Below are 15,572 nucleotides of genomic sequence, written 5' to 3' on the forward strand. Positions count from 1 at the left end.
GCAAAAGGTGGTTTTGACACTACAACGTCCTGGAAATTCTGCAGCCCCAAAGTCTGTCTGGCATTGCAAGCAGTTCCCAGAGAAGCTCCATCAAATTGACAGTTCTTCTTGCCCACACTTTGACCTTGAGGGTCAAATCCAATCGTTCGGCCCAATCTGTGCCTAGACCTGAAAATTGGAAAAAGGAGGTTTTGACACTACAACGGCCAGGAAAGCCTGCAGGCTCAAAGTCTGGGTGGCATTGCAAGCAGTTCTCAGAGAAGCTCCAAAAAATTGACAGTTCTTCTTGCCCACACTTTGACCTTGAGGGTCAAATCCAAATGTTTGGCCCGATTCTGAGCCCGGACGTGAAAAATGGCAAAAAGTGGTTTTGACACTACAATGGCCAGGAAAGCTACATTAGTAGATTAATTTCCCATTAGCCAAATAACATAGGATGCAGCACGCTACAGAAGATGAACTGCATATCAGATGCAGTAAAACTCTATAATCACAACTAAAATAGTCAAGTAAACATCATCTGAGTTAGAACCACTCTATACTGGGGTAGCTCTTCATCCGGCTGGTAGATTTGAAGTGCAGCTGATATGCCAGGGCTTAATACCCGCATTAAAGTTACCCTGGTTACTGAAGACTCCCATTCAATCACCTGAAATTCATTCTCTCTGCACTGGAGAACCATATGTTTATTACCGATTTGAGTTTGGATAAAATGACCCAGAATACAGACACAGGTACCTGAACCAGTGTATTTAAAACGGAAATTAAAAAAACAGAAACAAAAAGCTCTCGATCCATGTCTTCAACATCAGCAGCGCACAGTAACCAGGGATGCAGCAAAATTGTCATGATACTGATAATACAGAAATACTTACCATAGCATGATGATAAATCACAATATTGCTAGCTGTGCTGAGACAAGCAGCACATATAGATGAACAAAATATAACAACATAGATTTAGCATCATCATTTTTCTAAAGTGGCATAGCACAGTCATTTGGAAGGATAACCTGAATCGCATACAGTTCTAACCGTTACAAGAAATCAAGGGTAACAGTCAATTAAGCACGCTCTTCTGCAAGATTCACTGTACTTTGGATATATGAACATAACCACACAAGTCTTCAGGTTACATCAGGTCCATCAAAATGGTCAACTGACAGGAGCAGTCTTGGGAAGAGTTTAGAAAACTAAAAGTGGGAAGAGTTTAGAAAACTAAAAGTCTCTCTGGACATACAGTATATACAGTCCTTATGTAAAGTATACAGCCCTTAAAGAAAGTATGTTCATTGGTACCAAGAGAGGTCTGGAATGATTGTTTCTAAATGCTTTCTGAACTACAGACACAATTGATAGAAGGACGGAGATCCAGAAGAAGTGCACGTTAAGTAATATGGAGGATATACACATTACGTGCTTGGATTTTTCCTAACCTCTTCATCCCAATCAAAATCTAATGTATCATCATCCAGCTCTGCTATCGAGAAGAGAGATTTCTGTGTGACTGCACTGGCCTTACTGGCATTTCCCAAGGCAAAACTCTTCCTTCTGCTCGGATTGCTCACATGCGCCTTCAGCAATGGGCTGTGGCTCTCCTTGTTAGTGTCAATCTTTGTGGCAGGTGAGGTTCCCAATTTTGAGTCAGGACGTGATGTAAAGGAGAATGTTGACAGTTTGGCTAATGTGCTGGAGCGCACCTTCCCTGTGCTTGGGCCAGCAAGCTTCTCCTCTCCCTCCCTTTTCTTTTCAGTGGGTGGAGATGACACAGCATCCAAACTGACATCAGAGAGTACTGTTACACTTCCTCTGGTCTCTTTCCCTAAGGCCTGACTCTGTTGCTCTTCTCCCCCTTTATTATCAATTGATTGTTTTTCCAAACTATTTTTCCCTAAGCGAGTCAATGTCGTTTTGCATTTCTCAGGGCGGCAGCATTCTGCTGGCAGTTGCTCTCCCTGGACCTGGTCTCCAGGCTTAAAAGTAGTTTCACTCTGAAAAAGAGAAAATTCTTCATTTTCCCTCTCTGAAGAATGATCAAGTTTTGTCCTTGATCTGAAAGAAAACTTAGCTAGTTTAGCTGCTGGAGGTCTTTCACTGTCAAGGATTTCTGGCTCATGGGAACTTATTACCTTTGCTTCCTTCACTACTTCACTTTTACTTCGTTTTCTCATGGAAATAGATTCAGTTTTTGCTGCTACGGATATGCTGTTCTTTTCCTCCCCTAGCACAGAATCTGCATCACTTGAAAGATCTAGCAGGCCAGAGGCAGGTAATACTGAAGGAAGGGCCTTTGCCTCAGGGTCCTGTGTACTTGTAAAGAATCCACGTGATTTCTCCGTGTGCAGTCTCTGCCAGCGTTTAGAAACCCGTTGTGTAATAACTGAATCCTGCAAACTAGCACTTGGAGATGCTGGAGCTTGAATATTTGCTTCTGACAAAGAAGAGTTGTGTTCTTCAGTCCTTTTCCTGCTTCTCTTGGAAACTTCATCCTGTTCCAAAGGAGCACGTAGATTCACAGTTGCCAGTGACTCTCTCATTCCATTTCCCTTCCTTGGTATGGAAGCGGTTCTTTCTCCAGAACAGGGTGTTTTATGCAGGGCTTTTGAAGCCAAGTTATTTGGAGATATCCTGGGCACCAGAGACTTTTTCTGAAAAGCTTCTTCAGCATCAGTGTTGCTCTTGTCCAGGCTGTCAAACCATGCCAGGCTGCCATCGTCACCTCTCTTACTATGTTCAATCAAGTGTTTTGTGGCTTTGTTACTCCCATGTGTTGGGCTGCACAAGGGTTCTAGTTGTACATCCCCTTCACAGGGGCCTTCAGGCAAAGAAGACTGTGACCTGGAGTTATTATCCTGTTGATTTGAAGGTTCTGACTGAGGCATTTGCTTTGACTGTCCAAAGGTATCCTTGTCCAAGCATCCTCCAGTAGTAGTGAAACCTGTGTCTTCAGGCTGCAGCTGGTGTGGATTTTCCTTCTGTAATCTGTGGAAGGGGAAAAAAAGAAAAATGCAATAGTAATTTATTTTTCTTTTCGTTTCTTCATTGCATTAGTGATGCTTAATATGTATGAATAGTGAAAAGCTACAAATAATGTAGGTCACAAAGGTGCATTATTTAGTTTCACGTATAGCTCTGGAAGCTGGTGTTGCAGTCTGTGATCTTTCAGCACCTTCTGCAGTAGGTGGCAGAAGTTAGTGCCCCCAATAGAAGACAGGCAGATGGACAGAGAAAGCAACCACTTAAACTTCATTTCCTTGGGAAACCAAACAGAAAAACCCAAATCCCAAACAGCTTTGCACTATTTACAGCCATTGCTAGAGTCCTTTAGGAATTATATATTCTATAAGTGTATCTTCTAGAACAGGAACCTCATTAGATTTTATCCTGCACAAAGCAAAGCCTCAAAGGAGTTACCACAATGGAAAATCTAGGGATTATTTGGAATAGTGGTTGCTGGCAGTTTTCTCTCAATCGCTATGAACTCAACATGTCAAAACCTCCATGATAGAGTGAAAGCACCTCACATCTTAATTATCACTGTCTGTGGCTATTAATATTCTCAGGGTTCTCCTAACCAATCTCAGTACAGCTGACATTCTGGCTGTTGTAACTAAACATGTAATTTCCAAGGGAGACAGCATTCTACTTTTTGCTAAATAGTGATTCTAACCATGAGTGAAGAGCAGCCACATTCCACTCCCAAAGTGACTGTGTTAGTGTAGATGGAATGATCCCTAAGCACTGTGAACAGTTCCTGTGCTATATGAGAGAGAAAACACTACGTTGACATGTATGTTTTAGAATCATTCCTAGCATTATTTACTAATACGTTTAATTGTAGAATTTTGGCAGAAAGTAGCTGAAATTATCTGACTCATCAAGAAGGGCTGAAAGATACATGCTTGTTTTATTGAAATATAGTGAAGGGGGAATGCATGGGACAAGTCTAATACAGAATACAGGCGGTTTTTTTAAGAGGACAATCATTGAATATTCTCTAAGCTGCTTAAGAGGGGGAAGAAGAAATCAGCTCGATTTGCAGCACAGGGGATTCAGTGGGATACTGGGAAAACTTTTATGAGCATTAGGATGGAGCATTAATGGAACAGAGTACCCAATGGCAATGGAAAATCCTCTTCATTAGAAAGCCTTTGGAGCAGATAGCACAAGCCCCTGCCAGGAAGGTCAAACTCAGACCTGATCCTGTCTTTATATTTGATCTCCCATCCCATCCTACATTTCTGTCATCCCTTATGAACACCTCTGTTTTAAACTAGCTTTTGTCTGTCTGTTGGAGATACCCCACTTTCATCTGCTTTTATTGTCTCTGTGGTTATTTAAGATGTCCTTACTATTAGTTACGAAGTAAGTCTGAAAAAATATTTAAAGGAAAAAGTGTATCTTCCCAGCTGTTCTTACTCCATTTGGTTCGATAACAGTAATCTTTTATCTTCCTTTAACAATAAGAAAGTATGAGTTTCTTTAGAGCCTAACCTTATTTCAGGAAACAAATGTTATTTTTTTTGTGTGTGTTTTATTTCCTTCCAATCCTACTGTTTTCCTCTCAACCTCACTATGCTAGAAATTTTCCATTAATAACAGCAAATAGACTTTCCAAAGATTATTGTAGTGAGCTGAAAAATAGAGACAGTGACAATTCCAGTGTATAAAAAATGAAAAATCACCCAAAAGAACAGAACTTTGATTCAGGCTCGTATTTTCCATTAAAAGAAAGAGAAGGATCCTGGCAAGACCAACACAAAAGAAGGCTTAAAAATATGAAGCAGATCTGCTGTATTTAACCAAGCAAGTAACAAAAGGTTTCTTGACCCTAAGAAGCTCCACTTAAACCTATCTGAGCATAGAACTGAGATATGGGTTGGGAGCTGATTAAAATGTTCTTAAATTCTTTGTAAATTCCATAACTCAGGAGAAATGATCTTGTGATGATCTCAGAGTGCTAATTTATAACAATCTCCCTGATTATCCATGTCCCCTAAAACAAGACCCTTCCCAATGTTTGATTCTTTTTAGACCCTCTCCAGATATTACTGTCAAACAATTCTTTTTCACTATTGAATTATTTTGTTACTGTGCATATTATAACCTGTCAAGTCTTCGTAGCTCTTTGTGCAGAAGATCTTGCAGCTCCAGTCGCTCCAGTATGAGTTCACACTGTGTTCGGTACTGCGCCATAGCATCTTCTGGAAACGAGGTGTGTAAGGCATTGATGCCTCCGAGAAGTGCACCCCCCTACGTCAGCAAAGAGATTAAAAAAATAACCAAAAAAACCAAAAAACAAAAGGAAGCTATCTTTACTATTCAGCACCAAATTTAAACAGCAGTTATAAAATTTTATACAAAATTTTAAAACAAGGTAGCAAATATTTACTGAGTAACTGTATTCACACAAATAATCTGCTCACATGGGCAACGCTGCTCATACACATAAAGCAATTATATGATCAAGCCTGCAGTTTACTCGTACTGGATCATTTTGAGGGATACAAAAAATGGAAAAGTCCACCTAAGGCTTGAGAACATCGTGACTAAAAATGGAAGTTAGGATTAAAGAAGTCTTCCAAATAATCTTGGAAAAATTCTGCCCATGTAAGGAACTTTTATAACTGAGGAAGTTCTGACTGGCAGAAGTTTTCATTAGCTTTGCCTAATTATTTAAATGGAAAGACCTGGGTATTAAGGCTTGTCAACACAGGGTAAATTGACTGGCAGAAGTATTTCTGAATAGCTCTTTAAGAGTACCTAATTGTTCAGGAATAATTCCAAAGAGCAGGTGATTTTAATCCGGGACAATTTGGCTGTGCCTCGTGAAAATGAAGTAGTTTTATTTGGAACGGAGCTTCTGCACAAAGTGATGTGTGCCGCGACAAATAATCTGGAACAGCTCTGTAGTTAATTGCTTTTTGGAAAAAAACACCAACAAAACTACACAACAACCCCTCTATTTTGCCACAGGTAGCTAGCATTTACCACTCCTGTCTAATCTATAAAGCTCAATACAACTAATAAACAAGATGGATATCAAGTGCCATGAGAGCAATAGCAGAAGTCAGTGGATTCTCCAGAACCAGAAATTGCTACATATGGCATCACATGGACCCCACGTTTTCATTTGTGGCAATTTCTTGTTTTTCCTTTTTGAAATTTTGTACTAAAAAAAAAAAAAGTACATTGAAAAAGCATCATCCTGGTGGCTAATTAAAGCCCCCTAACACCACACAGTGCTAGAACTAAGGCTGTCCATGCAATCATTAATGCAAGTTATCACTTGGGCTTTTTTTCACATACCACGTCAGGAACGTGATAGATCAGTTCCACATAGAAGCATTAGTGTGTACCCGTGGGATAGGCTGTCTGCTGTGTTTGTTTCAAGGACTGGAAGGTTCACAGTTAATGAGTCTGGGATTGTAAAATGGAAACTCCAGTCTCTTGGTTTGGACAGTTAGAAGCAGCCATGAAGAACAAGATTCTACCTCTGATGATAAGTTCCAGTTCTTGTGGTTCATCATGAGCCAGTTAAGCAAAGGTTTTGAAAGACAATAAATCTGTAACTGGGATCCTGATGTGTGCACAGAAGGAAACCACAGTCAATGGGAAACGTGCTCAAACACTCAAAGTGCTACTACTCTGAAACTGGGGCCCTAAACTTCTCTCATGGTGTATGCTCCAGGGGACAACTTCTTCTGAATTGTGTGGAATTCAGCTTCAGATCACAGAAGAGAAGTAGCACCATCTCATCACTTCACAAGGACTGTGTGGAGATAAGTGGATTGATATTTCTGAAATAAATACACTGGAGATGAATCCCACAGGAAAACACATGAAGAAGATGAGAATTCTACCTTTAGAAGAGCAGGTAATAAACAAAACATTGAGCAAAACACTGACAAAGGACAGTTGGGTTTTGGCTTGAGTACTGTCAATCTGTGACCTAAGGATTCAATGGGAAAAAAGGAATACATGATTATGTATCTTGAGACTTATGCCCAAGGGGTACAATTATGTCTTGTCCTCACGGGCTTTTCAGTGCTTTACTTGGCCATCACAGTGAGCTGCTTTTAAATGAATGTTTGTGTGTGTCTGTGTGTGTGAAATTCTAAGTGGGATTTAAGCTATCTGTGAAGTTTCATTCTTGTGCTGGTGCTTACGTCTCTGAGATATCTGCCCCTCTGAGACTCTGAGATATCATTTTGAGTAGAGGAAGGTAGTCATATGACAAATCCACATGCTGTGAAACTGAGGGCAGGGGATCTAGAACAGAGAGAGAAAAAAGGAAGTATTACAGGGAAAGTTAGCAGAAAGGAAGGGTGTAAAAGTGCCTGAGGATGGGAAGACAAAATATAAAAGAGGAGTAAAGGGAGAGGGATTGGAAAAGGAATAAAGGACAAAAACATGACCAAGAGAAAGAGAGAAACAATGTTAGCAAAGAGGAAATAAGGCAAAGAAAAGATCAAGCCAGGGGGGATTAGAACATCCTCAGGACAAAGTAGGAAAGAGAAACAGAATGGTGAACTAGAGGACAAAAACAACAAAAAATCCCCACTGGACTAGGTTGGTGATGAAAATGTGATAGTCCTTCTTCCCCAGAGGGCTCGCAAGAAATATCTGAACACTGACCTGAAAACTTTTCTTTTATACCAAGAAGAATAGAACTTTTTGTAGAAATTGCAAAGATGGTGTTGAAGACAGAGTTTGCTGAGCTGAAAGGTGGCAGCCAGTACTTCAGGAATGACACTGGTACTTCCCCATTTACAACCTCATTCTACAGACTGACAATTAGGCAGGGAACACAGGATGTATCTATACATAAAGGTTTTTTTCTTTTAGGGAAGAAGTCAATTTCTGAAAATAAACTTTTGCATGTTACTTCTATTTTTGAAATAAAACAAATAAATCACTTTCTTCAAAAAGAAACCATTTCAGTGATTCATTTATACTTTAAGGAGGAAAGTAAAATTTGGCCTTAAATAGCAGATCTCAAATTTGCAGATTTTTAGCAAAGATGAAGGCATTTGCCTATGTGCTCATAAAAAATAAAGAGTGGAGCCAATCTGATGAGCGTACTAGCTACTCCCAGGTAGTCCTCTGCAGTCATAATTCAGGCAAATTTCTCACTGACTCTTATTAGATAGATGTTTGTTATGCAAACTGCAGCCCTTGAGGGCAGAACTTAATAAATATGGAAAGTGACCCACAGTTAAAATACTTTTTTTTTTAACACTTACTCCTGCTGATGAGGTACAGGGATGTACAGATGACAATACACATTCATTATTATTATATACATACATTACACTTTTTTGCTCTGTTATGAAAAAAATTTTGAGTATTTCAGATTTCTTATATCCAAAACCATATTGCTTTGAAACCACTGTCCCATCAAATTCCCATCTAGTTAATTACAGGTTTAATTAGAGTTAATGAACACTTATGTGATATTTTCTGCTGTTTCAACTAGATACATTAGTACAGCTTCTTATTTTAAATGAGATGCAGTGCTGTCATTGAAAAGCTGAGCTCTTCAAAACAGTGCAAGATGGATTGCAGCAGACAGCGAAATAATCTTTTGCTCCTTAATAAGGTCAGGCCCTGTAGTATTTTTGAGACAAATTCCATTTGCTACACTCTGCAGTAGATTATCCATGGCACAAACTGCAATTAGTCTCCCAACCCTCAATGAAAGAACAAGGGAGATCACAAGTGCCTACCTGCCATATGCGACTTTCTGCATCTATCCTGAAGAGCTTTATCTCCAAAAAAGGAGTATATCTACTCCTGCAAAGGTCTTTAAGGTCCATTGAGCTAACGGGTGCTATATAAAATTGTTTTAATTTGAATATATTCATGTCAACCTATGCAGAAATATAGGAAATGCCATCTTGGATCAGAGCAGTCATCTGCGCAGTGGAGTACACCATCTCTGACAGCCAAAACTAAGTATATCAGACATACTAAAAACCCCCATGCATAAAACTTTGGATAATCTGCTTATGGTATTTTTTTTCCTACTCCTAAGCACGAAGATTTATTTCCCTTAAAAATATTCTATCTGAAGTAACAGCATTTATATTATTGCCATTAAAAAAATGTCTCTATCAGACTCACATTCTTTTTATTGATTCTAAATGTGTTGCTTTTTCTTTGTATTGAACCTGATGTTAAAGTAAATTCAAATCTGGCCTTCCACATTTTTAAATCCCTTTTTATACAGAAACATTACACAAATCCACATGATAACTGGAATGCACAATTTTTCAGTGCAACCAAAGTTTTGGACTTTCAAGGTTTCTCAGAAAAAAATTAGTTCTGAGTTTTAGGATCACCACCAACTTGTTTTAAAATGATCTAATGGCAAAATAAAGTGTAGGTCTTGGGAACTGTTTCAAACTTGCTCCAGAAAAAAAGATTTTGTTCTCTCATACCTAGTTATAAGAGTGGTAAGATAACACTGTGGAAGAAAATCCCATCTGAGGCTATTAAACATGATACAGGCATAATTTCTGGCTCAAAAGGTCTTTAAAATGTAGGTTACCAAAAGTCAATAGTACACCAAAACTTGACAAAGTCTATTAAAAAACCTACTAGGCCTTTATCACCAATTTGGATTTTTCAGTATAGTCTTTGTTTTAGGATGTTAATAATCAAGATGAACTAAAAGTGACTTATCAAGGCCTCTGATGACCTATTTTCCATGAGTTGATGAAACCCGTTCTGAAGAAACGAAGGAAGACGGCATATATCTACATGACAAACTGAATCCCTTAAACGTGGTATTGCACCAATGGCAATGTCTGCAAGAAACCTTACCTGCATAGAAGATTCCATCACTGATACCACAGTTATAGCATCTTCCAAAGTAACAGTATCCCTGAACATCAACCTGGCGTGAGCTATAAAAAAAAATAAATGGGTACTGAAAGCAAGCGTTACCAAAGGCAAAAAGCAAATTTTTTGTACTAGAACAGACAGGGTATTTCTTCAAATTTCTTCAGCTCTTCAAACACTCATGTATAGGCCTAACTTTAAAATTAATATAATCCTTTTCATTTTAGTGTCAGTTTCAACAGGAATTGGAAGGCTTAGTTTTACTAGTAAAGAATGTACTGTGCTTTCCGGATTACAGTTACAATGGCAGTTCAAATAAAGATGCTCAAAATGCTAGAGTTAAAAAATGTAAAGTGCTGAACATCACCACAAAGGGTGTGAGATGAAACATCCCTATCTATATTGGTACATGTCATCACCATAACGTAAAAAATTAAGTCTAATTTTCATCACAGGTCAGAAAAGGCTTGATTTCCTCCAACTGGTCCGTGTCACAAATGTAGCACTATTTAAAATGCTTTTCTCTACAATAACTTTATTTTTAATTCCTTCCCTTTCGTAAGTCAGCAAAACAAAACTGATTTTTGTAAATGGATATAATGCAAATAATTTACCACACGAAGCTCTCCTCCTAATTGGCTGTGGAAACCCATACTGTTCTTATTCAGCAAAAGAAACACAGGTTAATACCATCTACAACATACTTTGAAAGAAAGGAATGCTACTAAGAGCCCCAATCGTGTGAATGCATAAGAATGTGAAAATAACACATGGATCCCTAAAGGTTAGGAATGTCTTTCAGTTAAATAATTTCCCCCTGAAATGGAGAACAAAATATAAACATCTGATGCAGGAAGCATCACAGTGCTGACCAGCATACAAAAGCATAAAGACCATTTATTGTTGCTCTACAAAAATACAACACATCCTCTTAAATTCATCCTCAAAATATTTGATATGCCATTTTATAAAACAAAATCATGTTAACACAGAGACCTCCTGCTTCCAACTCAAGAGTTGGAAATGTTGAAGTTGTGTTGCAAAACACAGACTTCATTATTGACACTTAAGGAAACAAAAACGTGTAATTTTAGAATAGGAGCAAACACTTGACACCTTTCCTCAAGCTGAGTAAGAGGGCAACCCAGGACTCAAATGAAGTTAAGTAAATACTGAGATTGCATTTCATAGAGACACTTCACTTCTGAGATTTTTCTCTGGAATGTGATTTCTTCCAGTGGTTTTAGTTTATGAGTGTGAGAATGGCAAAATTAAAACTGGTTTTGATAATTTAAATGCAACACCCTTTCCCAAATTCAAAATCTCCAGCTTCAAGGCTCTTTAGATTAGAAACGCAACACAAGAATCACCTCCCCTCTATGGGAATCACCTCTATGGAAAAGCTGCTACTCTGCTTACTGGCTATAATTATACTCCTGATCTATTCATTTTATAAAGGTTAATTGTTAGCCTAAAAATAAAATTGCCGCGGCCTTACCTTCTGCAAGGCGTATCAAACTCTCCAGCAAGCGAATGGTAGTTCGGGCAGCATTCCTGCAGTCACTCTGACGCTGCATTTGATAGTAGCGTACAAGGATGAGGTTGCTCTCATCAGACAATTTTGGCTGTATACTTTTTATAAGGCAGAAATAGGTTTTCATCTTTTCCATGCTCCAGAGCTTTTCTGATTTGCTTGGGCAACCTGCGTAACAACTGCCTAGTCAGTAACTCTGTAACAACAAACACCAAGCTCTTTCCTAAGAATTCCCCTTAAATAGAGAGGTGACTATAGAAGACACATTACTGTATTTTTGGGGCATACTGGGTTGTCTTCTGTACACTAGTCCTCAAGGATCCGTTCAAATTCCAGTGGAATTTTACACAGCGCCCAATCCCTCGCTTACCAAAATCCTCAGTAAAGCCTCCAGTAGCTTCAACAGAATTGCTGTCAGACTCACTGCCCGCCAGATGGTACAGTCAGTACTAAGTGCTCTAGTACCCCTCAAAATGTAAAATGCCACATGAATGTTGGTACCTCCTCTGGCCATTTTACCTTTGGCTTTGTAGGAGGAGCCAAAAGCTACCTGCCATATTCTGAACATTTATTGTAGGGAAACGTTTTGGGAAGGGAAGGAAGCTAGCTGAAGTTTCCTCAAACCACTTTTTCCCTACTGGGAACCAAAGCCATATTCCTGAAGTGGATGGAGAAGGGGTTGGTTAAAATCAAACCACACCGCCTTCCTCAATTCCACAGAACAGAGCTCCAGGTGGGCAACACTATTCTTCATTCCTTCAGCCCTGCAGCACAGGCACCTCAGATTTATTCTTGTGTGAATTAAGCTTCTCTTGAACAACATGTACAATTGCATGATGTGTAGGATCTACACATCAAGCAATGTAAAGGCACAAGATGGAAACTATCCACTTACTGCCCAGTCTGGGCTGAAATTTCTTGTAAATCATTAAATATTAACATTAAAAGCATAGTATTTTTAGTTCACACCTATTAATTAATTAGTGATCTCTATCTTATTACTACTGGAAAAACAACAGTACCGCAGGAAATTACCCCAGCAAAAATGCCAACAATGATTGATATGAAAGACTCAAGAATAATAAACTAAACTGAAAGGTGGGGAAGTTAAAAGAAAAAAACACAAACCCAACCCCCAAACACCTTATAATGCAAAAAGACTACTCCTACCTTTATTTTGCAAAATGAAGGATGAAATGATGCGGTCCCATTCCTCATTCTTTGTATCTAACAACACTAAGACCAGGTCAAATCTGCTCAACAGGGGACTGCCAAGAGCTATGTTGACAGAGACAGACTCATTAGGGTCATAATGTCCTTTTGGGTTTGTTGCTGCCAGGATAGTTGTCCTTGTATTAAGCTTGCACACCAAGCTAGAGGAAAGTATGGTGAACATCATGAATGAATGAAATTTGGTAAGGGAAATGATTCCAAAGTGTTAAAAGTTATCACGTTTTTATAAAGAGCATGTCTTACCTTAAAAGACAGTAACAGCTAAACAATATACACAATTATTTTATTAATATATATTATATATACAACATTTCTCAAAGAATGCAGCTAGACAGAAAGACAGTGATCAGAATACTAAAAATAACTCAGCAATATGGCCATGAGTAATCTCTACATACAGCTAGGTCCTTAAATGGTGAAAACCAACATAAATATACTTGAAAATACAAGAGAAACATCTTACATTGTCTTGTCACATATGCTAACATGCCACTTACCCGGCCTTGGCAACACTGATGGTTTGTTGCTCCATTGCTTCATGGATACTGGTTCTGTCATGTTCTTTGATACTATTGAACTCGTCGATGCAACACAGGCCTCCATCTGCAAGCACCAGCGCTCCAGCTTCCAAGTTCCACTCCCCAAAGTCCTTCACAGCAGTCACTGTCAAACCTGAAGAACCAATTACTTCAGTCAGTCTTTTCCTTAAAACGCAGGAGTGCACCTGAGCGAAAGAAAGGGACCCGGCGCACTGGTTTTGTCACAGACAGAAGGCAAAACAGCAGGTTAACTCCACCACATATGTCTACCATGTACCTACCGGTAAGAAATCCCACTAGCGTTCGGCAGGTTAGCCTGGATCTGTGGAGCAGATTCTGCTAAGCTTCCCATGTTTGACAGTGACTTGTTCTCAAGACTTTGTTAATTGAATGAAAGAGATCAGGGTAAGAAGACTAAATTTGCCAGATCAAATTGAAAAATAGGGCAAATGCAAAAATCACAAAATTATGGAAGGGACCCATTTACCTCCTCCTGCCCATAAACTACTAAAACAGAAAAAAATTTTGGAACTCCAAAACAAAGTTTGGAAAAAAAGTATTATTTCAATTGTCTTTTAACTCCTGGCCCCAGTAAGTTGAGAAAAATTCTCACCTTAAACTAAGGCAATTAAATTTCTTTATGAGCTTTTGGCATTAAACAAAAATGAAAATCCAAAAATGCCAAAGGATGAAATGGGAGGAAAAAAAAAAAAAAAGATTCCCAGTAAATCTACACGATACAACACTGGGAATATGGCAGGTCAGAAACTGGGCAAGTGTGACAACGGCCACTCGTTCTCATTATCAAGTACGTGCAGCTCCTTTCAAACCTTCTGTTCCCTATTTCCCAGTTTCTCTTCTATCTTTAGCCCTCCCTTTTCACTCCAGTGTTCAGCTCAAAACATCCTAGTAGTTGACAAGCTGCGACCAACCTAAAATCTCATGGAATGTTATGGCATAACTTTCTCAGGCATCCCTCCCCAATTCCTGTGGTTCAGGTAGGACAGGCTGCCGAGGCCACCTCATCGCTGCGCAGCCCACCACAGCTGCCATTTGTTCCCAAATGGCCAGCAAAAGAGTTACTGGAAATATGTTTCTTTATAACATAATGTGTACTTTAGTTTGTTGTGAGTAATCTCCTCCACTGTGCCCAGTCTTTCCTGGTTTCCTGGACTCTGCACTGAACAACCCAGGCAGTCAATCACATAGCAGAATTATAAAAAAGCAAAATAACCTCAAACCTCGTGTCAGATGTATGGAAAATGCTATTAAAAAGTGGAGCGAGGAAGACATCAGGCAAGTATCAAACGATGACATTTCTTCGTAAATACAAAAGCGTCATCTGCATTCCAAACCTTGCACGGGCTTGGAGATCTGCTGAAGGCCAAGGCCCTCTGTGCCTCAGGGCTGGGCTGTCACCCGCTGCTGCCCTGGCAGCACCCTGCTCCCACCAGCAGGGCCTGGCCGTTCCACACAGGGGGGAAGATGGCTCCTACATGCCTTCCTGCTGTGCACAGTTTCACTCATTCAACCTGCAGACATCACTAGAGTCTGGCTGTGTATTTATTTCCACACGGAACCTCCTCCTGTGGTGAGTGTAAACAACTGGCACCCCCCAAGCCCCAGCATGTAAGCTGGTGCTACGGTGCTATGTCACTCCCCTGTCCCTTCTGTGTGGCAGCCACAAGATGGCCTCCTCTCCGGTCCTCCTGCTGCCACACAAGATGGCCTCCTCTACAGGCCTCTTGCAGCTGCACAAGATGGCCTCCTCTCTGGGCTTCCTGCTGCTGTACAGGGAGATGTGGATATGTGTTGCTTCTCAGCCTATTACGTTACCTAAGGCCTTCTTTACAAACAGAGGAATGGGACAGCTTCTTGACAGCACGGCTGTGTAAAACACCTGCTCCCATCCCTCTGTGGGTGGCCTCTCTAGCAGCACCCAGGTGGATGTGGGGCAGAACCCAGGGCTGCCCACACACGGGGCGCCCACCACCCCGCCAGCAAAGCCCCCTTTATTTGGGGGGCACCCCAGGGGACGAGGAACCAGCCCCGCTCCCTGGTACCCTACTGACATGCTGCGTTCTGCCAAGGGGTCAGCGACCAGCCCCCCGGCAGGGCTGGCCTCCTGTGAGCCCAATACCCTGAGGCACGGCCCACGGGACGGCCCCGACCCTGGGGGACCCTATGGGCACCCAACCCCCGCGGCCCCAGCTCTCTGCATCGCCCCCGCCGCCTTTGGCCACAGAACAAAAAGGAAAAAAAAAAAAAAAAAAAAAAAAAAAAAAAAAAAACCCAAAAAAACTAAAAAATAACCCAAACCAGCCCCACGGCGGCCCCCACGCCACATGGCGGAACCCCACGGCCGAGGAGGAGCGAACCGCTCTCCCGCCCGCCCCGGCTCCGCCCGCCCGCTCCCGGCCC

The 15,572-nt window shown here is 40.5% G+C and overlaps 1 protein-coding gene across 1 annotated transcript in view; it reads right to left on the reverse strand.

Moving 5' to 3' along the window:
* Positions 1-703: 703 nt before the first annotated feature.
* MCM9 (minichromosome maintenance 9 homologous recombination repair factor) overlaps positions 704-15,572 on the reverse strand; it is a 45,322-nt gene continuing 30,453 nt past the window's right edge. Inside the window, exons 7-12 of the mRNA XM_014966482.1 lie at positions 13,110-13,284; positions 12,550-12,752; positions 11,344-11,547; positions 9,828-9,910; positions 5,107-5,252; positions 704-2,981 (exon numbers count right to left, since the gene is read on the reverse strand). Coding sequence (XP_014821968.1) covers positions 1,412-2,981; positions 5,107-5,252; positions 9,828-9,910; positions 11,344-11,547; positions 12,550-12,752; positions 13,110-13,284 — 2,381 coding nt within the window. The 3' untranslated portion in view covers positions 704-1,411. The remainder of the gene's footprint in view (positions 2,982-5,106; positions 5,253-9,827; positions 9,911-11,343; positions 11,548-12,549; positions 12,753-13,109; positions 13,285-15,572) is intronic.

Source organism: Calidris pugnax, unplaced genomic scaffold (genome assembly GCF_001431845.1).
Source record: "Calidris pugnax isolate Ruff unplaced genomic scaffold, ASM143184v1 scaffold31, whole genome shotgun sequence".
Lineage (NCBI taxonomy): Eukaryota > Metazoa > Chordata > Aves > Charadriiformes > Scolopacidae > Calidris > Calidris pugnax.